Source organism: Eretmochelys imbricata, chromosome 1 (assembly GCF_965152235.1).
Source record: "Eretmochelys imbricata isolate rEreImb1 chromosome 1, rEreImb1.hap1, whole genome shotgun sequence".
Lineage (NCBI taxonomy): Eukaryota > Metazoa > Chordata > Testudines > Cheloniidae > Eretmochelys > Eretmochelys imbricata.
This window is the reverse complement of record NC_135572.1, coordinates 274,150,993-274,178,469: the sequence shown is the minus strand read 5'-3', so window position 1 is coordinate 274,178,469 and position 27,477 is coordinate 274,150,993. Positions and strand designations below refer to the sequence as shown.

Sequence of the window (27,477 nt, the reverse complement as noted above, 5' to 3'; positions counted from 1 at the left end):
ACACTGGAGGAGGGGAAGATTTCATGTTTGAGTATTGGTATCCCATCATTTAGCATGTGCAGAACAGACGGGAGAAGGAGAGGAAGACTGACTCCTAACATCTGGGAAGCATGGGTCTGAAAAGCTCACCTACAGGCTACAGTATTATAGAAGTAGCATGAGCTCTTCTTGCTCCCATTCAGCTTCTTTGGCCATTGTCCCACCCTCACTCCATCACTTCCTAATGGGAGAACCTAGTGCTGCTGTCTCCACTTTACACTCCCACTTCTTGTGCTCAAGAATGTGTTTGGTCCCTGCAGAGTGAAAAGGTGGCTTGTTGCAATCTTTCCCCACCTGCAGCACACCCATTTGACTAGGAGCAATCCAGACTTTTAAAAAAGAATAGTGTGCGCTATTCTAAACACCTGCAGCCTGACTCTGGCAGGTACAAAAGATAGTGGGGAAATGTGGCTATGGATATGCCTTTTTGCAGTAAGGAGCACAACCTAGCACATTAGCCAGCTAAGCAGTTTACTGCTCAAGGGGATGCTGTGTCTATTAAGCTGCCTCTTGTATGGGTACACGGAATGAGAGAGAGAGGCTTCCTGCATCATTTCACACCCTCTTTCAGTACATCTAGGCAGGAGCAATCACAACAACACTTATAACTATTAAACTGCAAATGAACCATCACCTGTATCCCAACTATCCATACAAAAAGAAGAAGAGAGATTTTGGACTCATCGTGGATAGTTCTCTGAAAACATCTGCTCAATGTGCAGTTGTAGTCAAAAAAAGCAAATAGAATGTCAGGAAGCATTAGGAAAGGGATAAATATTAAGACAGAAAATATCATAATGCCACTAGGTAAATCCATGGTACACCCAGACCTTGAATATTGCATGCAGTTCTGGTTGCTCCATCTAAAAAAAAAAAGATATAATAGAATTGGGGTGAAAAATAGAGAATGGCAACAAAAATGATTACTGGTATGGAACAGCTTCCATATGAGGAAAGATTAAAAAAGGCTGGGATTGGTCAGTTTAGAAAAGAGACGACTAATGGGGGATATGATAGAGGTCTATAAAGTCATGAATGGTGTGGAGAAAGTGAATAGTTATTCACCTAACGTTCTTTACCCCTTTCACCTAACACAAGAACCAGGAGTCACCCAGTGAAATTAATAGGCAACAGGTTAAAACAAACAGAAGGAAGTACTTCTTCACACAACATACAGTCAACCTGTGGAACTCAGTGCCAGGGTATGTTCTGAAGGCCAAACCCATAATTTAGTTAAAAAAAGTAGATAAGTTCATGGAGGATAGGTCCATCAATGGTTATTAGCCAAAATGGTCAGGGACACAACCCCATGCTCTGTGTGTCCTCATATCTCAGATTGCCAGAAGCTGGGATTGGATGCCAGGGGATCGATCACTTTATAAATTGCCCTGTTCTGTTCCTGCGCTCTGAAGCATCTGGGACCAGATGCTGTTGGAAGACAGGATACTAGGTTATATGGACCACTGGTCTGACCCACTATGGCTATTCTTATGTTCTTCAAACTTGCTTTGATGTGGAACCATCCAGGATTTGCCTAACTCATCACTCATTTAAATACTAGATCCCTGAAGCATTCTGATTTCTAGTATGATGTACTTCCTATTCCTTGTGTTCAAGAGCCATTTCTCCCCAAAGTGGCTAAGTCTCTTAGTTATTCCCTTTCAAGTAACTTTCAGAAATAAACAAACTCTGAGCCCCATATCTCTGCATTGCTGCTGGGCAACCATGAATCTCTCATTAATCTGGAAACACTACTCTGCACTCCTTGAAAGAAAAAGTTATGTAGAAAAATTTGCTTATAATCAGGCAAAAGAAAATGTGAATTTGAACTTTATTACTAATTATTATTATTATTTTACAGGGAAGTGCAGATGGTTGATATTTCAGCTTATTTGCTTTTCTAAAGACTTGCAGGATGTATATTACTTATCAAATTTAAGTATCTTGTCTGCCAAAAAAACAGACAGCTATTTAGTTGATTAAACTCCACCTCTCGATTGGCTGCAGTTAACTCACGTTATCATAATAATCATCATAGCGCAGATTTATATTTAGCCATTCTATTATTAATGCAAGTCATATTTCATACACAAAAAATATAATTCAATGAAAGTGAGATACTATGCAATATCAAAACCCTTTCATACTTGTTAAACAATTATACGTGTGTGTAAATTTCATTTAACTGCTGTCTGTCTCTACTAACATATATTGAAATTACGATAGCATAGTAACAAATGAAGACAAATAAAAATGAAGTGTGCCATTTCATATTACATTTCAGAGTGTGTATTATTTGAATGTTTATTGATTGTTAAATTAAATTACTAGAAAAGAAAACTGATGTTTCCTGAAAATTATACTAAATAATCTAACCAGTTTCAAACAAATGAACGTAACGTTGTCAGAAATCTTTCTGACTTTTACAGTGAACTCTAAATAGTAATTCACCATTTTCAGTCTGCATCTCTGAAACTCTCTTACAAAGGCATTTAAATAAAACTACAGATTTGCTATATCTATGAAATTTAGAAAATTATTTTAAAATATGAGTTTATATAAAACAATTGTCACTTAATATTACATTAATTTTCCTATATAAATATAGGCTTGAGCCTCATGACTGGTTGAGCTGAGTGCACTGCAGGACCTGGGAGAGGGAGAGGAAAGACATGATGGCTTTCTTCTACCTTTGTGCATGACTTGAACTTGGGTCTCCTACAACATTCTAGGTGAGTGCCCTAACTATGAAGCTGTAGAGTCATATTCCCACACTCTATCCATTGATCTAAAGCTTATAAGGAAAGCAGCAGCAACACCATCTCTTCCTCCAGCTGTTTTGTGAATGCTTTGCTTTGCTCTTGTCAAAACATCTGAAAATCTAAATTATTTTTTGGGGTCAAAACGAAACATTTCATTTTGACATTACTGAAAAAATTTTACTTTTTTGGTTCGGCTCAAACATCTGGCAAACTCGACATGAATTTGTGAAAAGTTTCAGTCAACCTGAAACTGCACTGTTTGATGAATAAACTATTTGTCTGAAAATTTTCATTCATCTCTGATTATTTATTATTTGTATTACATAGTTCCTAGTAGCCTCAGCCACAGACCAGGACCTTGTTGTGATCGGAGCTGCACAAAACAGCAAAGAGACAGGCCAAAATAGAAGATATTCCTAGCATTCAAATCAAATCTCATTCAGATATAATTGTTTTAAAAGATTTAATCATATCATATCAAATATATATATATATAATAAAAAGAGATCTTGGAAATGTTAGAGTATGTAGTAACAATTGTTTAATATCAATGAGATCTTGATGTTTCTTTATATGCTTTTTGGATATACAGGATGACTCTGATGAGTTCTCCCTGCTAAACTAGTTTTTTCCCCTTTACTCCTTTCTAGATGGCTCTCTCCCTGCATGCATTCTTTGAAGCGTGACAGTAAAAGCCAGCTGTTTGATTTTAGAGGCGTTTCTGTCTTGCACACTGGAATTTCTTGAAAAATGGTGCCATTATTACAGCCCTCTAAGATGCAGGTAAATCAAACAATGTTCTTTCTGTGTATGTGTTTTAAAAAGCGTAACCTTATCTAGCTGAAGTCTTTTTAAAATTTAGTGTGTAAGGAAAGGTGAATTCTAACTGGAGCACATGCAAGGAAAGGCTTCTAGGATGGTCCGAGGAATGGAAAAATCTACGTTATGAGAGGAGATTCAAAGAGCTTGACTTGGGTAGCCTAACCAAAAGAAGGGTGAGGGGAGAAATGATTGCTCTTTATAAACACATCAGAGGGATAAATACCAGGGAGGGAGAGGAGTTATTTAAGTGCCAATATTGACACAAGAACAAATGGATATAAACTGGCCATCAACAAATTTAAGCTTGAAATTAGACAAAGATTTCTAAGTGTCAGAGGAGTAAAGTTCTGGAACAGCCTTCCAGGGGGAGCAGTGGGGGCAAAAAACCTCACTGGTTTCAAGACTGAGTGTGATAAATTTATGGAGGTGATGGTATGATGAGACTACCTATGACATGTAGCTGATCTGTGATTGCTATCAGCCGGTGATGAGACATTAGATGGAGAAAGCTCTGAGTTACTACAGAGAATTCTTATAAAGTGAAAATTGTAATGGTGATGCTGTTTGTAGCAAGCTCTGAAAGAGACTAGCACTTCTTTAAAGGTAGCTTTGTTTGCATTAAAGATGGTTAGATTAGAAAAATGTGGTCTTACGTTGTTCATTTGTATACTTCTGATTCTTCACTGATGGTGGAATTATATAATGGAGCTCAGCTGAACTTACACAGATAAAGAAAAAGTGGTACAGGAAAAGCTGAGTTGTCAGCCAGCTGCAAACTGAAAGGAAGGAAGCTGAGACCCACAGAGGCTCTTTTGGAACAGAAGAGTGAAGAACATAATAGATTTCCTGTCAGTTGAAAGGGCTGGAGAACCAAATGTCACATGTGAGTGTCAGGAAAAAGAGTATGGAACATAGTGGCCACTGATAAGGCAGAAAGCACATGTGCTTGATGGCTAGAATTATTGGGAGGATTTCCTGACACAATTTAAAAAAATCACAGGGAAAATGAATGTCTGATCACAAGAAGTGATGGGAGCCTATCTGCACATAACTAAGCTATGTAACCCTATGTGCATTTTAGCATTTCTTTTGTTGTTCCCTTTCCCCATCCCCCCATTTTTCTTGTGTTTCTTCATATCGAGGCTCTGATTTTGATTGAGATCTCTGAGTGCTACTATAGTCCAAAATAATAACAATCATTGTCATCCTGGCTGGAGAAGCCTTACCATAGCTTAAGAAACCCTGTCTAGAGATCCTCTACCCATAATAGCTTATCCTCTACCATAGCTTAAGAAACCCTGTCTAGCGGTCCTCCACCCATAATTCTACTTCGGACACTACAAATTCTAGAAAGTCAGCACAACATGCCTTTTCAGTCTCTTAATCTCACCTTCCTGGTTTTTCCACCATACTGATCATTCTCTTCCAGAAACAAATCTGCATGTGGGGTGTACTTTTTTGTAACCATATTTGCATTCAAGTATGTTATTTCCCCAGATTTTTCCCAGATTTTCTTTTTATTGACTAGCAATTACTTCTGCCTAATTAATAAGATGCATAATCTCATCTAGTATAGACATTAGTATTGCTCCATGAAATAGCTTGCTATTTGAATACTCTGTTTTATTTTACCTAAATGATCAAATGCACAATCCCTGCCCAATACAGGCACGTATTACTCCATGGAAGAACTAGCAGGGATTTTCCAGTAGTAGTGTGGCACCAAGCTCTTTCCCCATGAAACGCTTTCTTCCACCAGCACTGGGAGTTGAAATGATAAATAATTTCTAAAATCTGATCTCTCAGCTCAGTAACATAGATTTATACTGACATGTCAACATGGTAGCTATGACTTAGACACCTCAGGTTTGCCTATACTAGGGAAAGTTTGAAAAATTTCCCACTATTTCTAACACCAGTCTCTGACTGTCAGCACAAGCTGTCAGCACCATTTTCAGCAGTGTTGAAGATTTGCTCCAAGCAGGGTTAGATAACATGGTGCTTAAAACAGTGTCACCAGCTGGTAGGCTGTCTACACTAGGGATCCCAACACTGGCAACAAAATCTCATCTGAATGAGTTTTAAAATTTTTCCCTATTGAAGACAATACCTTTTCCCTATCGACGACAAGAACTTTTTCTCTGCTAAGGTTTCAAAACAACATTAATGATTCCAATATGCCATTTATAGTGATGATTCTGGAATAGCTGGCATACTACATCTGTGAAAGTGAATGAAACAAATTCTGTCCACTGGTATGAAAATAAATATAAGATGATTTCAACATATTGGGTTACTTAGCAGAATTCTATCACCAATTTTGCTATGTGTCCTAAAAGCCAGCATATTAAGTAATATTTAGAAAAGAAAAGAAAGATTTTCTTTCTTACCTGCAGTATCATCATTCATCTCCTCTAGCCCGGTGTTAATTCCAGCATCTATGGAACTCATTATTTTATCAATCTGTAAGAGAGAAAGCAGGAAAATATCATAAACTCATCTATTGTATTTTATTTCAATTTTTCAAGTACCGAAACTAGGGCATTATTATTGTTATAAAAACAATAATAGAATCTAGAAGATCGCAAAGAAAAATGTAAAGGGCAACTTCTTCACAGCTGAATTTTTATTTTTCCTTTTTCTTTTCCTATTCACAAGCTCCTATTCACATATAACTGTATCAGTATACTTTCAACTATTTTGTCATACTTTAGATGTATGTAATATAAATAATGAAAAAGATACATAAATGGTGACAATTTAGCATAACAAACAGAAGGTTAAGGGGTGAATTGATCACAGTTTATAAGAACAAAAATTTGATAATAGACTCCTCAGTGTAGCAGACAAAGGTATAACAAGATCCAATTCAGACTGAAAATAAGACACAAATTTTGAGCTGTGAGAATAATTAACCATTTGGATTGACTTTCCAAGATGGATTCTACATCACTAGCAATTTTAAAATCAAGGTTTGATGTTTTTCTAAAAAATATGCTCTAGTTTATTAAGGAATTAATTCATGGAAGTTCTATGAACTGTATTATACAGGAGGACAGACTAGATGAAGACAATAGCCCCTTTTGCCTTTATATCTATGAAATGGGAACATAATTTATAGGTGGCAATGAAGCACTGAGTTGTTTGATGATGTTTGTAAGCCATTAGTGGACTATATAAACAGCAATGCTAATTGTTCATCCAGAGCACTCATTATAGGCTATTGGCTCCTCAGCTGTCACCTCTCTTGCATGGAGACCTGCTTCTCCTTTCCATTTCACTGGGGTTTTCCAGACTGTACGGTTCCTTGCCTACACTGTGATATTCTCAGCAAGCCAGAATGCCTAAAGAGGCCAGCATCTGTGCTTTGCTTTCTCTCTGAAGGCTTATGAACAGTGTAATTGACAGTGGTTATACGTCACCACATGGCCCTGTATAAATAAGCACATTTATTCTTAAGGTAAAAAGCATTACACAGAAAACATAAAAACAAAAAAATCCCTGGCCCACAATGATATGTAAACTTAATACAGTAAGATCTCCCAAAGATATTGCAGGAAGTTGACATATTTGTCACACTAATGGATAGAGATATTGGTTTGGATTATTAAGCACCACCTCGCCTGTTCATTTAAAATTGTAGGGTAATTTTCTGAATCCTCTATTTATTTATTTGTTTGTTTGTTTTTCCAAGCCTACTGATGGAAAATATAATTGTGCCTACTGTGGCGTGATATGGGTTGTGAGGCCATACTGCATTCCTTGCAAGATGCCTTTGCACATTTGTTAATTTGTAGGTTTTTACTAGTTTCATAGATTCCAAGGCCAGAGGGACCACTGTGATCCTGTAGTCTGACCTCCTGCATAACACAAGCCATCCACAGAATTTCTCCAAAATAATTCCAAAAGCATGTCATTTAGAAAAAAAACCCAATCTTGATTTAAAAATTGCCAGTGGTGAGAATCCACTATAAGCCTTGGTTAATTGTTCCACTGATTAATTACTCTCACTGTTAAAAAAATGAATTATTTCCAGTCTCAGTTTGTCTAGCTTCAGATTCCAGCCACTGGATTGTTTTCTCTGCTAGACTGAAAAGCCCATTATTAAATATGTGTTCACTATGTTGGTACTTATAGACTGTAAAAATCTTTTCTTTGTTAAGCTAAATAGATTCAGCTCTGTGACTCTATCACTATAAGGTATGTTCTTTAGTTCTTTAATCATTCTCATGACTCTTCTCTGAACCCCCTCCAATTTATCAACATCCTTCTTGAATTGTGGGCACCAGAACTGGACATAGTATTCCAGTGGCAGTCACACCAGTGCTGAACACAGCAGTAAAATAACCTCTCCACTACTATGTGAAATTTCCCTATTTATGCATCCAATTATTGTATTAGCTCTTTGGGCCACAGCGTTGCACTGGGAGCTCATTTTCAGTTGATTATCCACCACAACCTGAAAATCTTTTTCAGAGACACTGTCTGCCAGGATAGAGTCCCCCATCCTGTAAATACGGCCTAAATTCTTTGTTCCTACCCGTATACATTCAGCAGTATTAAAGCACACCTTGTTTGCTTGCGCCCAATTTACCAAGCAATCCAGATCACTATGTATAAGTGACCTGTCTGTCGTCTGTATAATTTACGACTCACCAATTTTTATGTCATCTGAAAATCTTATCAGTGATGATTTTATATTTTCTTTCAGATCATTGATAAAAATGTTAAAGGGCATAGAGCCACGACGCAGTCTCCACTAGAAACACGCCCGCTCAATGACATTTTGAGATCTATCAGTTAGCCAGCTTTTAATCCATTTAATGTGTTCCATTTTAATTTTAAATTGTTGTAGTTTTTAAAACAAAATGTCATGCAATACCAAGTCAAACCCCTTACAGAAGTATATTACATCAACATTATTACCTGTATCAACCACATTTGTAATCTCATAAAAAAGAGACATCAAGTTAGTTTGATAGGATCTATTTTTAATAAACCTGTGTTGATTTTGATTAACTATATACCCTCCTTGAAGTCTTCATTAATTTAATCCTATATTCTTCCCCCTGCCCCCTTCCAAGAAAGACCATAAAACAAAAAAGTGGGTCCAAGGGTTGGCACAGTACAATAAGTGAGAAAGCATGATGACAATAAGTAAAAAGTGTTTGGAAATAGAATAATTTTTTGTTTATTTGTTCATATATTTAATGTTAGGAAAGAGTTCTACCTTTTCCTATGTGATAATACCAGTGACAGGAGAAAAATCAGAGAGATGATATAAAAATCCCAGCATCTGCAATTTTAGAACCACTACACAGTTTTTGGTAAATTAAGTTTTCATTTTTAAAAGGTCAAATTTTGATCTCAGTAACTTCATGATTTCCCTAAAATGTATACCAGTGACTGAGATTATGGTGTGACTCTAAGCATCTTTTCATTGAGAAGATATAGCTTTCACAATTCAAGCCACCTTGTTGGGACTCTATTAAATCAGCTGTAAAAGTGACCTGCAACAACCTTTTTAAAAATTGAGTTTTTTCTGAGACAAAAGCAGCATGTGAAAGTTCTGGGGTTCTTTTCAATTTTTTTCTCCCTTTTTAATGTTTTTAAATACCCTGGAGCTTGTCTCCACTGGAGGTAGCTCATGTAGTAGCATTACAGTGCAAACTGTGAGGGTAGATGATAGAGGTACACTGGTGTAAAAAATGACCTTTACCAGAAAATGGCTTAGCCCAGTTTCAAACCCTTGTATGTAAAAGAAGCAAACAAAACATGAATGTAGACAAGCTTTAGAATATCAATATCTGTTGTCCTTGGTTTTGCTAGAGGAGCTAATGGAGATCTCTGAGAGTATGCACTGTTAGTTTTTACATTTTAATTGAAAAGAAGTGGTGGCATAGCTTTAACTAAAATGTTCTCTCTCTATAATGTTAGTCAGTCATTGACATCAAATAGGTGATAACATTTTTTTTTAAATAATCTTTAAACAGGGACTAAAAGGCTTCCCCTCTCAACTGCTCAGTTTTCACCCTCTTGAATCTTGTACTATCATCACTTTGCTAGTCATTAGAGAATCTTCTAGGAAAGATAGGACATAAATTTCTAATTTTGAAAAACAAGCTTTAAAAATAAATCAAACCAAACCAAACACCAAAACCCCTCCACACCTTTCATGCCGTCTTTATAGATCATAAAATGAGGGGTGTGTGTGTGGAGAGAGATACTCCCCTTTTGCAGCTTACCTTTAAAGAAAGGCGACTGCAGCTACACAAGAGTTGCAATATTTCAAATGCCCCCCTCTCCCAACCCATTCACCACAATAAGATGGGAACTTCAGTGTCTACTGTGGACAATTTATAACATTTAACATGCTTAACATTTAGGACAGCAGTAAGGAAAAAACTCAATTAGAGTAAAGATGCTATAAAAATATTGAAAACTTTAAACCAAATTCTGAAACTACAGAAAAATGTCCTTCAAACGCATCACAAAAGCAGCATTAACCTGTACCCACATCCCAGATCAAAACAGTCCCAAGCATAGCTCCCCTCCAACATCCACTTATTCCTGCCAGGACCAAGAACATATGAAGTGCTGTGTACAAGGGCAATTGAATGTCAGAGGATGTGTTATACATCAAGGGCTTATGGAAACTCAACAGGTTTTGTTCCACTTAAAAAAGTGGGATCTACAGATTTTTCATATCTGCCATTCTCTATTGTCCCTTGTGGGCATTAACTGGTGCCCTAAAGAGACAAATGGAAATAATCAAAAAGCATAGAAATAGCCAGGAAGAGCAGCAATAAGAAGATATTTTATCAAGTTTATAAACTCCAGTAATGAAGAGGTTTAGTAGGATATAATATGTGCTTTCTCCTGAACATCACAGAAAGTTACAGGATTACTTCTGGTTGACTTAATTTCCCATGGAAACAATAGACTCTGCTAAGTGTTTGTCATTGAGAGCAAAAGTGGATTCCATTTTGTCCCAGCTGTCAAACCACTATGTATTTATTACCCCACGATACACATTCCCTGAGGATTTGTTGTTGGGCATATTCACTTTGTAATTTCTTCCCTCAGTAACTTTGAAAAGAGAATAGTTCCTTCACGATTTTATGCATTTGTTTGTGTGTAAAGTGACCAAAGACTTACTTCTTCCCATTCTGAAGTGAAGGATGGTGTTCTTTCAGAATTTCCTTTAGAATTTTGTTGGCTTGGCGTGGGTTCACTCCAGCTGCTTCCTGCTTTTTTCCCATTAGGTGGATAGGAGATGAGATTAGAGTCAGACTTTGAAACATTTTTGGATAAATGCATTTCAAGCAACGTCTTTGGCAAAGATCGAATCCTCCCAAGTGTGCACGCTCGCTCCACAAATCCCCCAGTAGTAATAACCCATTGCTCGCCTATTCTTGTTTTTGTGCCAACCAATGTGTGATTTTCTAATGGATTAATTTTAGTATGAAATATGGTTCTGTTTACAACTTGTGGTTTTTTTTTCTTAGCTGGAGGATCAGGGCTGTTTTCCTGCTGTTGTACTGTGTTCTTGTTTAAACTGCTTTCCAGTAGATCGCTGCAATGGTTTGCTTTACTATATAGTTGAAGTGGATTTTCAGGTGGGTCACATGCAGGTGACGACCCATGGAGTAGACCAGCAAATTGCTCAGCGGGGTATCCTTTGGGAAGCTTGCTTTCAGTGGATGTTTCTTGCTGACAAAGATTCTCTGCAAAATAGTAAGGGGTTTTTTTGTTTATAATTTTCATCAAATATCTTTAAAAACCATACTGGTCCTAACACAGGATTATTTTTGGTATGCTCTTTGGTACTTAAATATGTATGGAAACAGAAGCTTGATATTTCCTATCATAGCAGTCATGCACTGGTTTATTGTTAATCTGTTAGAAAATTGCATTTTGTTTTTTTCTTGATAAATTTGATTAATTGGTCGGCTTTGGTTGGAAAATAAACATGAACACCTCAGGAGTGATGTAAATAAGAGCTAGTAGAAAGGGGAATTGTTAAGGTACTAACAGTCATTTTTATCTATTAACTTGATGATTTCTCTAAATTTGCTATTGAGAAGAAATAGGTACAAACTATATAATCTGGTATAAACTACATTATCTGTGTACACTTGTATGTGGTAAAATGCATGTGCAACTATGATTGACAGAGATATTGTACTGTCAATAATTACTCTTTCTACAGCCTAGTTAGTAACTTTGCATCTAAACTAGGATTAATTTTTCCTGACAACAGCTAAAGAACAGTTCTGGATTTTGTTTTTATTTCTTGCAAATCTGCAAGAACAGTTTCAAAGTAACAGCAGCCATTGTATAAAAAAAAAAAGAAAAAAAAAGAATAGGAAATCAATACATTTTATTGTCTCCAAAGTATCCAATGTCTCTTCTCTTTTTACAATAAGCTTTCTGTATGATTCGGTACAAAACACACTTTTTTAGCAACCACTAGGAATGTATTTGCCCTAGTAAACCTGTATCTACACAGACCAAGAGAAAGGACCGAGGGTTTCTCCACACACAAAAGTTGTACTGCTTTCACTATACTGGTAAAGTTAAAGCAGTACCATCCCCTTAATATGGATGCAGTTATAGCAGTGAAAGATGCGCCTTATTATTCCTGGTGCTTTTATACCAGTATAACTGTGGCTACACTAAGGTTGTACCTGTATAACTATTACAGTTAAAAACCGAACCAAATATCACCCTCCTAATGGAAATAATTGTATCAGCGTAAAAACTGTACGTAAAAACCTTTAAAGTCAGTTTGATTTTTGTGCACAGTGAAGCTATCAGAAGGAATAAAATTTATCACCATATCATAAATTGCAAGAAAGTTGATCAGTTTCCTCCAATTTTCTAAAACTTGTCATAAACCATGGTTCTTAAACTATGGTCCATAGAAACCTTCCTGATGGTCCATAAAATGAAACAAAATTTGAGAAACAAGCAGTGGGAGATCTAGAGAGTTGGGAGAGGAGATTGAACACAAGAGGCCCTCTTCTTTCACTGGTCAATAGTCTGAAAAATTGGAGAACTACTCTTCCAAGCACATTGCTCAACACTATTGCACAATACTAAGCAGAACTAGAAGGAATGTAATAGCCTGTTAAAGAAAAAGTACTTATCTCCTTTGAAAAACAGATGCCTAAAATATATCTGTTAGGCAGACCTGAGCATTTTGGAACAGAGAAGTTGTAGGATGTTATGGCAAAGAAGAGGACGTGGGATGTGATAGAGTTTGCAGAACCAACGACATCAGGAAGTCTGTTTTGGGGAGGGAAAAAGAGGGCAAACCCCTTATTTTCTTTCACCTTTTGAAATTTGCTGGGTGAGTTCTGTGGGGGCATCACCTGGAGGGTAAATTTGGAAGGTGGCAGCTGTATATAAGCTGACTTACTTGACTCTACTGAGAGAGCAGGATCACTCTGACTGTGCACCGAATAACCATGACTGTGAGATCTCTCTCTCTGGTTGTGTGTCTAATTTACTTAGAAGTGTTAGTTGATAGTTTGCCTTTTCTTTTTTTAGGCATTTTCCTTTCTATAGTTTGCTTTAAATAGAATATTCTAATAGTTTGTTGTATATAATCCTTTCTTTTCTCCGTTTGAGTTGAACACTGAATATTCTGTAAATACATCCAATCTATATATATATATATTTGCTTGGTTTTATTATTGCTCACTCACTGCGGGTTTTTAGTGTAAGGGACCTGGGCGTAGGTGGTCTTGCCTAGTAGTCACAGGTAGACTAGGGTCCGCACATTAGGGACAGTAATCGGTGAGCAGGGATTGGAGGAATCACTAGAGCTGGGTTCAGTAAGCAAGAGTCATGGTCAAAGTCAGGCTGGTGTAGGAGACCAGAGATCAAAGGTAGCATAAGTCTGGAATCAGGATCAGAATCAGGCTGGGATCGGAAGCCAGAGACCAAGAGACAAGGTGAGGTCTCGAGTCGCAGCAGTCCCAAAGTCTGTGTGGTTGCTCAGACAACTTCTTCGGGCACCCTCCAGGGTTAAATAAGGCACTTGACCAATCAGAGGCTCACAGGACTCTGTTACTTTGGATCTCTTGGGCTTCCTGTGGTGCCTACTCTCTACAATACTCACTGTCTGTGGCTTGGCATGGCCACCGGGGGGGCACTGTGGGACTATCAGCTGTCCCAGGCTCTCCAGACCAAGGTTCTAATCCCTGAATCCTAGTTACACCCCTTTAGGGGCACCCTTCCTCCAGGTGGGTGCTAGGCCTGGTTTATCTGTGTGGTCTAGATTAAACCTTTTTACTAGGTCAAGGGGCATGGACTTGGGAAGCGGGTTCCCAGGAGTGTTCTTTGGGATCATAGCCCCTCCTCCCCCAAGTCAATCAGGTAGTACAGTCTGCCCCTCTGCAGTTTAGATTTGAGGATAACATGGACTATATATTCCTCATACCCATGGACCTGGACTGGCAAGCTAGCTGTTGGGACTGATTGGGAAAGAGGTCTATATAACGGTTCAGCAGGGTTATGTGGAAAATGCATTTTAAGAGCTCGAGAGAGCTTCAATTTGAAGGTGATGGGTTTTATTTGCTGAACTGGTGGTCTAACTTGGAAGATGTCTTGTTTGTATGGAGATGTTTTGCTGCAAGTCAGACCATTTGGCCTACCATGAAGGCTGAGCCTTTCTGGAGTCGACGGTTTGTGTACCACTTTTAGTCCTATTTTGCATCTTTGCGGTGGTCCTTAAGCTCTTCCTGGATATGGTGAATTTGCTGGATCCAGTCAGCAGCTGCTGGGTTCAGGGAAGCTGCTAGCAAGGCTGCATAGAAGCAAGGGTGGAACCCATAATTGGCAAAGAAGAGACTCTGCCCCATGGAGGCGTGATTGGCATTGAATGAGAACTTGGAGTAAGGAAGGAGGGAGAACCAGTTATCTTGATGGTAGCTGACAACACACCTTAGGTATTGCTCTAATTCTTAATTCACTCTCTCTGCCTGCTCATCTGTCTCGGGGTGAAAAGTAAAAGGAGGAGGGAAAAGTGCAAACATCCATGAGCCAGACTACTTCATGCACAAAGTGTGAAACAAACTGGGCTTCGGTATGGAAGCCCACAAAGATGGATTGCTTGAACCACCAGGAGTTGAGCCACTGTTTCTGCAGAGGGCAGGCTGTCACAGGGAATGAAGTGCACCATTTTGGTCAGTTGGTTTACAAAAGTCAAGACTACAGTGTGGCTATCAGAGTCAAGGACTTTCACTACAAAGTCCATTGTGATTGAAGCCCAGAATCTAGGCGTGGTCTCCAGAGGTGCTAGGGCACCAAGGGACTTAGAATTTCATATCTTAGTGGGCACACACAGCTCAGGAATCAACATAGTCCTGGACTTCAGGCCACATATGGGGCCACCCGAAGAAATAGAAAGCTATGTGGAAAGTCTTAAAGTGACCAAAGTGGCCTGCAATGAAGTGTCATGACAGAGATGGAGCACTTCTAGCCAGGGGGCCCTGGTGGAACGCACATGTGCTCATCGAGGTAGGTGATCCCATCCTGTGTGGAGCACTGCATTTTGATTCTGGCTCTCATTTGCTCAGGCTGTTCCGTCACCTCCTGAGATAACAGATTACCTCGCAAAGTGGATCAGATTAGATCAAGGAGGTCTTGGCATATTACGGCACTAAGGAAGTTGCAAGGAGAAAGGGTAGTTCTTGGTTGCTCCTTGCTCCCTTGGTAGAATTCCCCCTTTCAGAATAAGGCTTTGGCTTTCCCATTCTTGGATCCCAGGTGATAGGTGATGACAAAATTGAATGGAGAAAAGAATAACACCCATCTGAGCTGCCTTTGGTTCAAGGCTTGAGCCTTCGATAGATATTCAAGGTTCTCATGGTCAGAAAAGACTTGCAGTGGGTGGGTGATGGTGCCACTCTTCAAATTCAATTGCAAGTAGTTCCTTATTTAATATTTCATAATTCTGTTTGGCAGAGGTGAGTTTTCAGGAGTAGTGGGCATAGGGGTGCAACATTTGCTGTGGACTATGCCTCTGAGAGAGTATGGCCCCAGTGGCTACCTTGGAGGCATCAGCTTCCATTACGAAGGCCTGGGCTGGGTGCTGGTGTGCTAGAATGGAAGAAGAGGTGAAGGCAACTTTGAACTATTTGAAAGAATTGTGAGCTTTGGGTATTTAAACAAATTTAGCAGCCTTGCGGAGGAGGTTAGTAATGGGAGCTATTTGTACTGAGAAGCCTGGAATGAACCATCAGTAAAAATTTGCAAAGCCCAGGAAGCAGTGTAACTCCTAACAGGTCCTGGGCATGGATCATTTGCAGCCAGCCTCCACCTTCTGGGGATTCATCTTGATGCGGTCTGGAGAAAAGATGTAACCCAAGAATTCTGTCCATGTTCTTTCCAGGATGGAATAAACATGGCAACAGTGCTGCTCAGGATTATCTGAAAAGACAAGTATGTCATCAAGATAGCCGATTATATACTGGTTAAGGAAGTGTCTAATTATGTCATTCATGAAGTGTTGAAAGAATGCAGGAGCGTTGGTCAGCCAGAATGGCATAACTCAATTTTTGAAGTGCCCAATCAGGTTTGAAAGGCAGTCTTCCATTTGTCTCCTGCCTTGATGAGCACTAGATTATAGGTGCCCCAGGGGTCCAGTTTGGTGAAAATTCTGGCAGATTGGAAACTCCAAGATTATGTGGAGAGGGTACCTGTTTCAGACCATCACCTGGCTTAGGGCCCGATATTCGATGCAAAGGCATAGCGTTTCATCCTTTTTCTTAACAAAAAGGACTGGAACCCCTGCTGAGGAGATGGAGTGCCAGCTGAAGTCCTAGGCCAGGTTTTCTTGGATACATGCATGAAGGGCTCCTAACTTGGACTTGGACATTACATAGATCCATCCATAAGGGACCTTCACCCGGGTTGCAGGTCATGGGGCAATCATAGTCCCTGTGCAGAGGTAGTGTGTCTGCGCTCTTCTTCTCTAAAACATCCACGTAATCCCCATACTTTTCAGGGAGATGGGGACTCAGGTTTGGGAGTGACTCTTTCTGGCCAGCTTCTGCCATCTGGCATTTCCAAACAGGTTCTGTCATTTCTGATCAGCTGCAGGAATCCTGGACTAGGGGGTTGGGGCCACCTGCACGTAGGCAGGTGGGGCCACTTAGGGCAGCATTCAGAGGAGAAGCTGATCCTTTTCTTGCCAGGAGTTGCAAGGATCCATGCTGCTCCAGCCAGGTGATGCCAAGAATTAGGGGGAAACATTGAGAATTCATCAGATTGAACTGTAGCACTTTCCAGTAGCCCTAGATTATGACCTCTAGGAGTATTGTTTCCTGTATCACTGGCCCCAAGGACAGGAGGGACCCCTCTACCATTTCTATGAGAACCAATATGGGCTTTAAACGGAGTGGGATTTGTAGTGCTTGAGCAGCTTTGGCATCTATGAAGTTATCAATAGCCCTGAAATCAATCAGGACTCAGCGGTGGGGAATTGGCTTGGCCCCATCCATGGGACATAATTCTATTCCTATTTGGAAGCGTGGGGAGGACCTGCATGTCTCGAGGGTTGGGGGTGGGTCTAGTGCATAGTGTCATGGCGATGGGCAGGCCATCCCTGCCATACGTCCTGGGCTCACTCACTTCCTGATTGCTTGCAGGTTGAGGTCCATGACAGGCATGAGGTGAGGGCATGTCCTGGTGCTCTGCAATTAAAAGAAACAGGTTATTGTGCTGTCATCATTCCTTTTCTTCCAAAGTCTAGTGTCAGTGGACCAGATCAACCTGCAGCAGTTCATGGTTGGACCCTGGGGTTTTTGGTGTGGATAAAGCAGTAGCAGGCTGCCCCTCCACTCCTCCTTTTGCTCACTCAGCCAGTTGTCAATGCAGACAGAGAGAGAGAGAGAGAGAGAGAAAGAGAGAGAAGTCAATGAATGCATCCAAATGGGTCAGAGTCTCACCATGGGCTAGCTCATCATTTACTTCCTCACTTAGTCCACACTGAAAATTATGCAGTTGGGCTGCCTCATTCCATTCAATGGCAGCTGCGAGCATATGAGGAAGCTGGCCCTTGCCCATGCTGGAGCCTTTGTCATGCAGCTTCCGCTGAGCGAGAGCGATGAGGATAATAAAAAATGGCTAAAATGCTTGCAGAAAGGAATTCCAGTCTGTTAACACTGGGTTGTCCTGCTCCAGCAGGGGAGAATAATAAAATCATAGAGTATTAGGGTTGGAAGAGACCTCAGGAGGTCATCTAGTCCAATCCCGTGCTGAAAGCAGGACCAACCCCAATTAAATCATCCCAGCCATGGCTTTGTCAAGCTGGACCTTAAAAACATCTAAGGAAGGAGATTCCACCACCTCCCTAGGTAATCCATTACAGTGCTTCACCACCCTCCTAGTGAAACAGTTTCCTAATATCCAGCGTAGACCTCCCCCACTGCAACTTGAGACCATTGCTTCTTGTTCTGTCATCTGCCACCACTGAAAATAGCCTAGCTCCATCCTGTTTGGAAGGCCCCTTCAGGTAGTTGAAGGCTGCTATCAAATCCCCCCTCGCCTCCTCTTCTGCAAACTAAATAACCCCAGTTCCTTCAGCTTCTCCTTGTAAGTCATGTGCCCCAGTCCCCTAATCATTTTCATTGCCCTCCTCTGGACTCCCTCCAGTTGGTCCACATCCCTTCTATAGCGGGGGGACCAAACCTGGATGCAATACTCCAGGTGTGGCTTCTCCAGTACCAAATAGAAGGGAATAATCACTTCCCTCGATCCACTGGCAATGCTCCTACTAATACAGCCCAATATGCCGTTGGCTTTCTTGGCAACGAGGGCACACTGCTGACTCATATCCAGCTTCTCATCCACTGTAATCCCTAGGTCCTTTTCTGCAGAACTGATGCTTAGCCAGTCGGTCCCCAGCCTGTGTATGGGACTCTTCCTTCCTAAGTGCAGGACTCTGCACTTGTCCTTGTTGAATCTTACCAGATTTCTTTTGGCCCAATCCTCCAATTTGTCTAGGTCACTCTGGACCCTATCTCTACCCTCCAGCGTATCTACCTCTCCCCACAGCTTAGCATCATCTGTGAACTTGCTGAGGGTGCAATTAATCCCATCATCCAGATCATTGATAAAGACGTTGAACAAAACCGGCCCCAGGACCGACCCCGAGGCACTTTGCTTGATACCGGCTGCCAACTAGACATCGAGCTGTTGATCACTACCCGTGGAGCCCAACAATCTAGCCAGCTTTCTATCCATCTTATCATCCATTCATCCACTCCATACTTTTTTAACTTGCTGGCAAGAATACTGTGGGAGACTGTATCAAAAGCATTGCTAAAGTCAAGATATATCACATCCACTGCTTTCCCCATATCCACAGAGCCAGTTATCTCATCATAGAAAGCGATCAGATTGGTGAGGCATGACTTGCCCTTGGTGAGTCCATGTTGACTGTTCCTGATCACCTTCCTCTCCTCCAAGTGCTTCAAAATGGATTCCTTGAGGACCTGCTCCATGATTTTGCTGAGGACTGAAGTGAGGCTGACTAGTCTGTAGTTCCCCGGTTCTCTTCCCTTTTTAAAATATGGGCACTATATTTGCCTTTTTCCAATTGTCTGGGACCTCCCCCAATCGCCATGAATTTTCAAAGATAATGGCCAATCCAGAAACTCAATCCAGCACTTTTCTAGCAAGTAAACTGATAAGTAGTCCCACCCTGGCCTCGTTGGTGGGATGCATTTGAGGGCAGAGCAGGAAAAGATGGCATTGGTTCAGAAACCCCTTGAATTTCTGGTGGTTTCCATCAAAATGTTAATGTAGTGGTATTGCGGGGTCCTGTTCAGAGAGCTATGGCCCAGCCTGAGCCTGAAGTATGGTATTCTCTTCCCGGGACCATGCTAGCTGCTTGTGAAGTGTCTGATTTTCTGCTAAGAACTGCGCTACTTGGGATCACAGCTTTGAAGATGCATGATCCGCTCCTGCAGATTTAGTATCCCATGGGGTCCAGTGGGTGATGGTAGACCTGCCTCTTCCATATACCTGTTAAAGGCTCCCACGGAGGGGGTTGGAAGTAAAATATAAGGGACTGGGGCTTAGACAGTCTTGCTAGCTGTCACAGTTGGACTATGTCAGGAATATAGTCGGTGAGCAGCAGTTGAAGGAATTACTAGAGCCAGGTTCAATAAGGAAGAATCAGGGTTAAAATCAGGCCAGGGTTGGAGATCAAATGTAGTAAGAGACTGGAATCAGGGTCAGCACCAAGCTGGAGTCAGAGACCAGAGATAGCACCAGGATGGAATCAGGAGGTAAGAGTCAGAGTCAGGCTGGGATGAGAGGCTGGAGATCAGGAGATAAAGTGATGTCTGGAGTTGCAGCAGGCCCAAAGTCTGTGTGGTTGCCCAAATAACTTTCTGGGGCACCCTCTAGGACTAAATAGGGTGCTTGGCCAATCAAAGGGCAGCAGGTAACTGTCACTCTGGGTCTCTTGAGCAGTACTTCCTGTGGTAGCTACTCTACAGAGTGCTCCCTGAATGTGGCTCTGGCTGGTCTCCTGGTGGCAATTTGGGACCATCAGCTGTCCCAGGCTTTACAGCACTGTGTTCTAGTCCCCAGATCCTTACACATAGCATGAAGACTTTTTCTAGGAAGTAGAATCAACATAATTTGCAGAGAGGCCAAAGACATACTTTACTAGGTGCTTTACAGGACAAATAAAAATACATGTTCCAAGTGACTGGCTTAGTATGTTCATTAGAATTGTAATAAAATATCATTCTGGTTATTGAAGAGCTACTTTATGGCAGTGCTGATGACTGATCTCTTATACAAACTAAAAACATCTGAGGGCTTGTTTTCACCACCACTGCGGTACTGATGTAGCGCATCTAGTGAAGATGTGCTACATCAACAGGAGAGCGCTTTCCCTTCAACGTAATTACTCCACCTTAATGAGAGGTGGAAGCTATGTTGGCAGGAGAGTGTCTCCCACCAACATAGTGTGGTGTAGACACTGCTTTTAATCAATGTAACTTACGTCGCTCAGGGGTGTTTTTTCACCCCCCGGAGCGACGTAAGTTACTTCAACTTAAGCGGTAGTATAGACAAGCCTTGAGTGTGCTTTTGTATACTGAGCACTGAATTCTTTTCTCTGTACTTTTCAAGTACAAAGTGCAAGAAAAGTAGGAAGATTTCTATGATCTTAGCTTTCAACACTTCCTCTAGTGTGGTTTACCCAAATAACAAAATTATTGAACATAGCTTCCCAAATTTAAAGGGTATGGTGTTACCAAAGGTTAAAAATAGCTGAGTGATTAGGAATAAGATTCAAACCTTCTTACAGACACTCCTTTTGTCAGTGGGTAGCGAATGTCCCTCACATGTGAATCTTTTTATGTAAATTTTTTGATGACTAGCAAAGCATTGGTAGTCTTGTTGCATCCATCTTTCACTAATGAAGTCCAAACACAAAAGAAACAGAAACAAACGGGAACTACATTCATGCACACATGCAGATATCTGCATTTGTCTGTCAAAAGGTCAAAGCAGGGTCCGTATCTGATGTGGCCAATGTGGGACAGCCACACTGGTATGTAAAACTACTGGTATATAAAACGTTGGTGGAAGGGTGCTCACTTCTTACCCAATGAAGATTTATTATGGGAGAGGAACTGAAAAGCAGATTTTTTTTGTTTTTACATACCACTTACGGTCATTGATATTACTGAAGTGTAATGTGAATATTTAATATAACAGTTTCACCCAAATGTCATTTTAATAGTGTGCATTATAGGCAAGGATGGTAGCACTGCCTATAGTTAAGATTCTGCAACACTTCCTATGATAAGACACTGTTTTCAGATAAGTATAATTTTGCCAAACTTTAACCATTTGGGCTGAAATTTGCTATGCTGGCTATCTGCCTCTGGCTGATTTATTTATTTATTTTAATGTTAAAGCCAAAATGATTCAACTGTTTCCAAGAACAAGGCGAGGGGAAAATATAAGTTCTGACATTTAACAACATGTAACAACCTTTTTCAAATAGCTCTAGTGCCCCCATGCTTTGGAGTAAGCACTGGAAATCTTGCAGAGAAGTGGTCCTTGTGCCAGGCAAGTGCCTTTTGTTGTTCCTGTGAAAATCAGCCCAAATTTGGCCAAGTTAAAAGCCTTTGAAGAAATCTTAGTTTGCACATGCACAGTAGAGACATTTCAGATTTCAGCAGCTAAAATCTCGTAGATTTCATCCTCACTGCATGCTCCAAGCCCTCAGGACTCCTAATGCTGACCAGATTGCTCATGCACCCTCCACACAGAGGAACTGAGCATGCTCCAATCTAGGGCTGTAGGGATCTTGCTGGGTTTTCTCTGTAACTATTACTCTGGGCAGCTTTGGGCCACGGTGAGGTCAGGGACCACAAGCGAGAGTGGGGAGCATGTCTCTCCCATGCTATCAAGGAACACCCTCCTGGTGCCTAAGCAGTGTGGATGAAGAAGCTGCCTGATTTGAATGCGGGGAGATAAGAGCTGAACTAGGGGAAGGGAAGAGAATAGATTGTGACAAGAAGTGAGAGAGAGAGTGGGTGGGGGAGAGAAGCTGTGACTGAGTGGGAGGAGACTAGAATTGCTCAGACAAGGAAACTGGGACTGGTAAACAGTAGGGGGAGGAATGGAGCAGGAGGGAGACAACTGGAAGCCAGAAGGGAGGGTAAAGACAGATAAGACTAGAAGCAGTCTGATCAGGAAACCTTAATTCTGACATTTCCTAACTTTTGAGAGCTTGACTTTCAACCTTATTAATTTTTTAACACAGTTCTTTGTGTGTAATACATTATTTTGCTGTAGCATCAGTATTGTGAGTGCTTAGTGCCATTTTGTCGAGGGAATATAGGAAGTTCAACAGTGGACTAGATCAGTGCTCTATCTAGTACAATATCCTTTCTCTGTGGCCGATTCTTGATGCATCAGAGGAAAGCAAGTAATGGATAATTCTTGATGCATCACAAGGAAGCAAGTAATGGATAATCACAGAATAACCTGCCCATATGGAAGTTTCTTCCAAACACAAAACCGCTAGTCATTAGCCTGAAACATGCGGTGTAATATAAATCGTTAAATGTTATTCTGTCTAATATAACTGTGGATGTTCTCATTATCCATATTGATGTCTGATTTTTTTAATCCCTTTTTTGAGCTCTTGGCCTCAATTATATTTAGCCACAAAGAGTTCTACAGGTTAATCATATGTTGTACGAAACAGTATTTCCTTTCATCAGTTTTAAATTTTAGCTTTTGGCTTCATCGTGCATCCCCATAGTCTTGAATTAGGAGAGAGGGTACATAGGAGTGCCAGATGTAACATCTCTATACTTTCTTTATTTTAAATACTCCTATATAATGTCCTTCTTTTCTGTTTCTCTCCAAAATAAGCAGTCCTATTTTTTCAAACACTCTCAGATAGATGTCTTTCCATAGCTCTTAATAATCATCATTTGTCTTGAAAGGCCTCCTATTTCTATTTAATCATTTTTTGGATGGATGACCAAAATTGGACACAGTATTCTAGACTATACCTACAAAGGATGCTCAAAATGTGATATTTTACATATTAAATTCCTATCCCATTCTTTATACATAACAATATTTTGCTTGCCCCTCTTCAGGGTGGATAAAAATTGATTATTTATAAATAAATTTTTAAAAAATTGATTTTTAAATTTAAATACAGATTGAAATTGACAATTTATGTTAAGACTTAAACCCTTATTATAATCTATTTAAATTAAATACAAAAGTAATTTTAAGCAATACATGTTTGCAGCCAGGTTTTAAAGAAAGTCAAACCATTGAACTGATGGAAATCATTAAGTATTTGGAACCCAAATTTGTTGAAGTGCTAAACCAGATTTGACAGTAGTAGCTACTTATGCAGGTGCAGAGAGAATATTTTCGTCATTTCAGTTAATTCATCTAGTTCAATTCAATGATAGGTGATTCAAAGTTAAGATACCAGTGGGAGTTGAAAAAATCAGAAAATCTTGTTTTCTTCCTCGAAGTCTGTGAATAAAAAATGGGTGTGAGAGGATGAGATCTACTACTTTTAAAAGCTTGAAGAATACGGTGACCAGAAACAATCCGTTCAATTTACTAACTTCAGATAATACTTCCTTTGTTTAATAAATCAATTTTAAATGCAAAACATTTTTAAACATATGTATCCAGCATATATAAAGTAGTTTTATTTAATTTAAAAAATATAGTGCTATTTTTATACTTTTTACTTTGCATTTGAGTTTCCAAACAGAGCTTACTACAAATCAAGTAAAAATTAATCATTATAAATAAGAAATGCATCATTCACTATTTTCTAAACTAATATAAACAAAACTTACTTTAATTCAGATTCTTAATTTTAAATTCTTGTAATTGCTTAAATAAATGTGTACAGAAATAATGTATTCTCCTGGTTAGCAAAAAGAAGCACCGACTCTTGTGTGGTGGCTATATTTAGTTGCAAATCAACATGTTTTAATGGTTTCCAACCAACAATAATCAACCTTACTTCAGGGAAATAACTGAAAAGTACAAATGCAATTTAAATCAAGGTTTCCTGCTTGCTGCTTTAAATCAATCCACCCTGCTTTTTGACTGCTGTTGGGCACTGAAAAGGTGTTGTTTTCACTGAGTTGTCTATAGAGGCCTAGAGTTGTTTCTTGAATGGTTTCAGTTAATTTTAAATCCATCACATATATGAACAGTTAAAATTGTTTTTCCCAATGTGCTCAATGCCCTAGTTTTCTTAGCCCCTCTAAAGCTCTTCAGTCTTCACTCAGTATTTATAACTATCTTTAATTGTTGTTTCAACTTGTTTAATTGGCATTGAAGTAAGGGCATTGTTTTGTTAAAGGGTTACCATCACCAGCCAAGCCTTCCCTATCCTTGCACAGGTACTCAGAGAAAGATCTATATGAGCAGGTCCTTGGGATACCCAAGAAAGAGAATACTTGGAGAAGGCAGACTTCCTCAGCTGAATCTCACCTGGAGGAATTCTGTTTATGTTAAACTATTTTCTTTTCTTTCTAACCCTAAAGAAAAAAACCTTGAGGAAGAGATCTCGCTTATGAATCTTGTTTGTGCTGCTGCTGTGCCATTCCACAAGCTTACAGTCACGAAGAATGTCTGAAATGCAAAAATATATATAGGTGTACTTGTTTCAGCACCTCTGATGTCATCATTATTCTTGGGTGCAGTGCATGTATTGCCTGCCTATCTGACTGCCTTTGTTATGGAAGTGTCCATAATATTACCGTGTGCGCAGTGCATGTAAAACATTTTAGAAAATATTTCCATTTACAGACACTAAATAATCCAGGTTTGCCATTATCTCACAGCCTCATATTGCTATTTTGCTAGTATCAGTAGGGTATATACAACCAGCTTTTGATTTAGACAACAGTGTGCAATTTAAACACCTATTTACACATGGGTGCATCGCAGTACACCTCCTGTGGTACAAATATGGATTTCTGCTGACTACCATTTCCTGTTTACACTGCTTGAGTGGTGTAATTTACAAATACCTCATCAGACTAACACGACATTCTGAATCTCACTCAGAGACTGCTGAATTTATTAAACAAAGTTCAGGAGTATTCTAAATTCAAATACATTATGTGAATTTCCTATTCTGACTTATTATAACTGACTTATTCATACTTGCATCCCAAGAGATGCCCATTTCAGAAGTAGACTTAGCTAAAGAGTAGTGCCTATTAATAGGGGTGAGAAGAAAGAATTTATCCATTACATTTTTGAACATTTTTCCTATCTACCAAGTTACATCTTTAACAAGCACCGTTGTTGCCATGGCAAGGGTTTCTAATGTAGAATAAAAATTCGCTGTTAGAGATTTGTGCATAGCTATGGTAACAACCAAATTATGACACCTGTGCTTCTAATCTATTCAAATTCTGCTTGTGTTTGATCTGGAAAGATGCTTTTAGAAATATGCTCTGCACATGTGTAATAGCTATCCAAAATTTTATCCTCAGCGCTGAAGTCCACATAATCACTCAGTTGACAAACCCGGCAATCCAATTTCAGTGATATTAGTAGAGTATCCAGTGAGCCTCTCTTGTGCTTTCTTACATATTTATGCAAGTTGGAGCCACCTGCTTAGGAGGATGGTAGGCGAATAGCAGCTTGTTTGGCAAAAAAAAAATGGCTTTGACTACTGGGATACTTTGCGTGTCAATATCATCACTTCTATTTTCAAGGTGATACAACATGATAAGCCAGATAAAGTCACAAATTTCCAGTATTTCAGCTCTGAAATGGAAAATCAATAGAACAGCAACCTATTACTTCATATGGCAGACAACAGTGCTCTGAACAAGGGCCAGCAACTTGAAGGTAATGTGGTAGCTGCAAATTTCTTTAAAGAGGTGCTGCAGTATGTTCTCACTCTAGTAAATGTTATAGCTAGGTACATTGGATCTGCATGGGAGACGTAGTAATGTAATTATTAAGCAGTTTATCAAGAACATGGGATATTGCACAGCCTTGTGTTTTCTCTACTGTGAAACTCTAGTCACCAATAGCAACACAAATAAGGAGCAGCAATGGCCAGCTGTCTTATCTCAAACTCTCCCTACTAGAAACAAAGGGATCTGACTCCAAGGGAATCTGCTCTCAGTGCCCCAAAATGCCATACACAAACATCAAATGCCACTAACAGCACAAGCCTTCTGAAGCCCTTAAGTCTCCCAGAGGTCACTACCAGATCTTTTCAGCCCCCAATAATATTTTGTTTTGCTTCATCTCACATCATTTTAGCCTTCATTTTAGCTGCACTTTGGCACCTGACTGGACTCCTCCACCTAACAACTGGTTCACTACTGACACCTATCTAACGGCACTTACTGCCACCATTTTTCTCTCGTGCCTCATCTTGACCCTTGTCTTTGTCCTTCTGGTATGTATCAGTACTCTTTTTCATCACTCATGACTAGGACTCTGCCAATTTCACGACCATGAAAAACGTGTCACGAACAGTGAAATAAGCCCTTCCCCGTGAAATCCGATGTCCCCTTGTTCCTAGGAGTGGCCCAGCAAAAGGGGCTCCTAGCTCTGGCTCGGTTGGAGAGGGACAGGACTTGTCCATCCCCTGCACAGCCACTTCGGGGGGGGGGGAATGGAGGGACTAGACCAGGGGTGAGTCAACTTTTTGGCCTGATCGCCACATCAGGATTCCAAAACTGTATGGAGGGCCAGGTAGGGAAAGCTGTACCTCCCCAGACAGCCTGGCCCTCTCCACCCCCTCCCACTTCCTGCCCCCTGACTGCCCCCCTCAGAACTCCCCCTCTCCCCTTGCTCCTTGTCCCCTGACCACCCTCTCCCAGGACCAGCCACCCCTAACCGCCCCCCCGGGGCCCCATCTCCCTTTCCCCTGACTGCCCCGACCCCTATTCACACCCTCACCCCGACAGGCCCCCCAGGACTCCAGCGCCTATCCAAGCTCCCCCTGCTCCCTGTCCCTGACTGCCCCCCTAAACCTCCGCCCCATCCAGCCACCCCTTGCTCCCTGTCCCCTGACTGCCCACCAGGACCTCCTGCCCCTTATCCAACCCCCCTGCTCCCTGCCCCCTTACCATGCTGCTCTGAGCAGCATGTCTGGTAGCCATATCACCGTGCTGCTCCTTGTCCCCTGACTGCTCCCCCAGGACCTCCTGCCCCTTATCCAACCTCCCCACACCCTGCTCCCTTACCATGCCGCTCAGAGCAGCATGTCTGGCAGTTGCGCCGCCCGGCAGGAGCTCGCAGCCCCGCCGCCCAGAGTGCTGGCAGCACGGTGAGC

General features: G+C 40.6%; 1 protein-coding gene across 6 annotated transcripts in view; it reads right to left on the bottom strand.

Moving 5' to 3' along the window:
* ANKS1B (ankyrin repeat and sterile alpha motif domain containing 1B) overlaps nucleotides 1-27,477 on the bottom strand; it is a 754,695-nt gene that overhangs the window by 354,382 nt on the left and 372,836 nt on the right. For 4 of the 6 annotated variants that reach the window (XM_077807665.1, XM_077807666.1, XM_077807669.1 and 1 more), the window contains exons 15-16: nucleotides 10,782-11,316; nucleotides 6,014-6,086 (exon numbers count right to left, since the gene is read on the bottom strand). In XM_077807665.1, coding sequence (XP_077663791.1) covers nucleotides 6,014-6,086; nucleotides 10,782-11,316 — 608 coding nt within the window. Of the gene's footprint in view, nucleotides 1-6,013; nucleotides 6,087-10,781; nucleotides 11,349-20,215; nucleotides 20,227-27,477 lie in introns of all 6 variants that reach the window. The other 2 variants (XM_077807667.1, XM_077807668.1) reach the window with 2 other exon arrangements.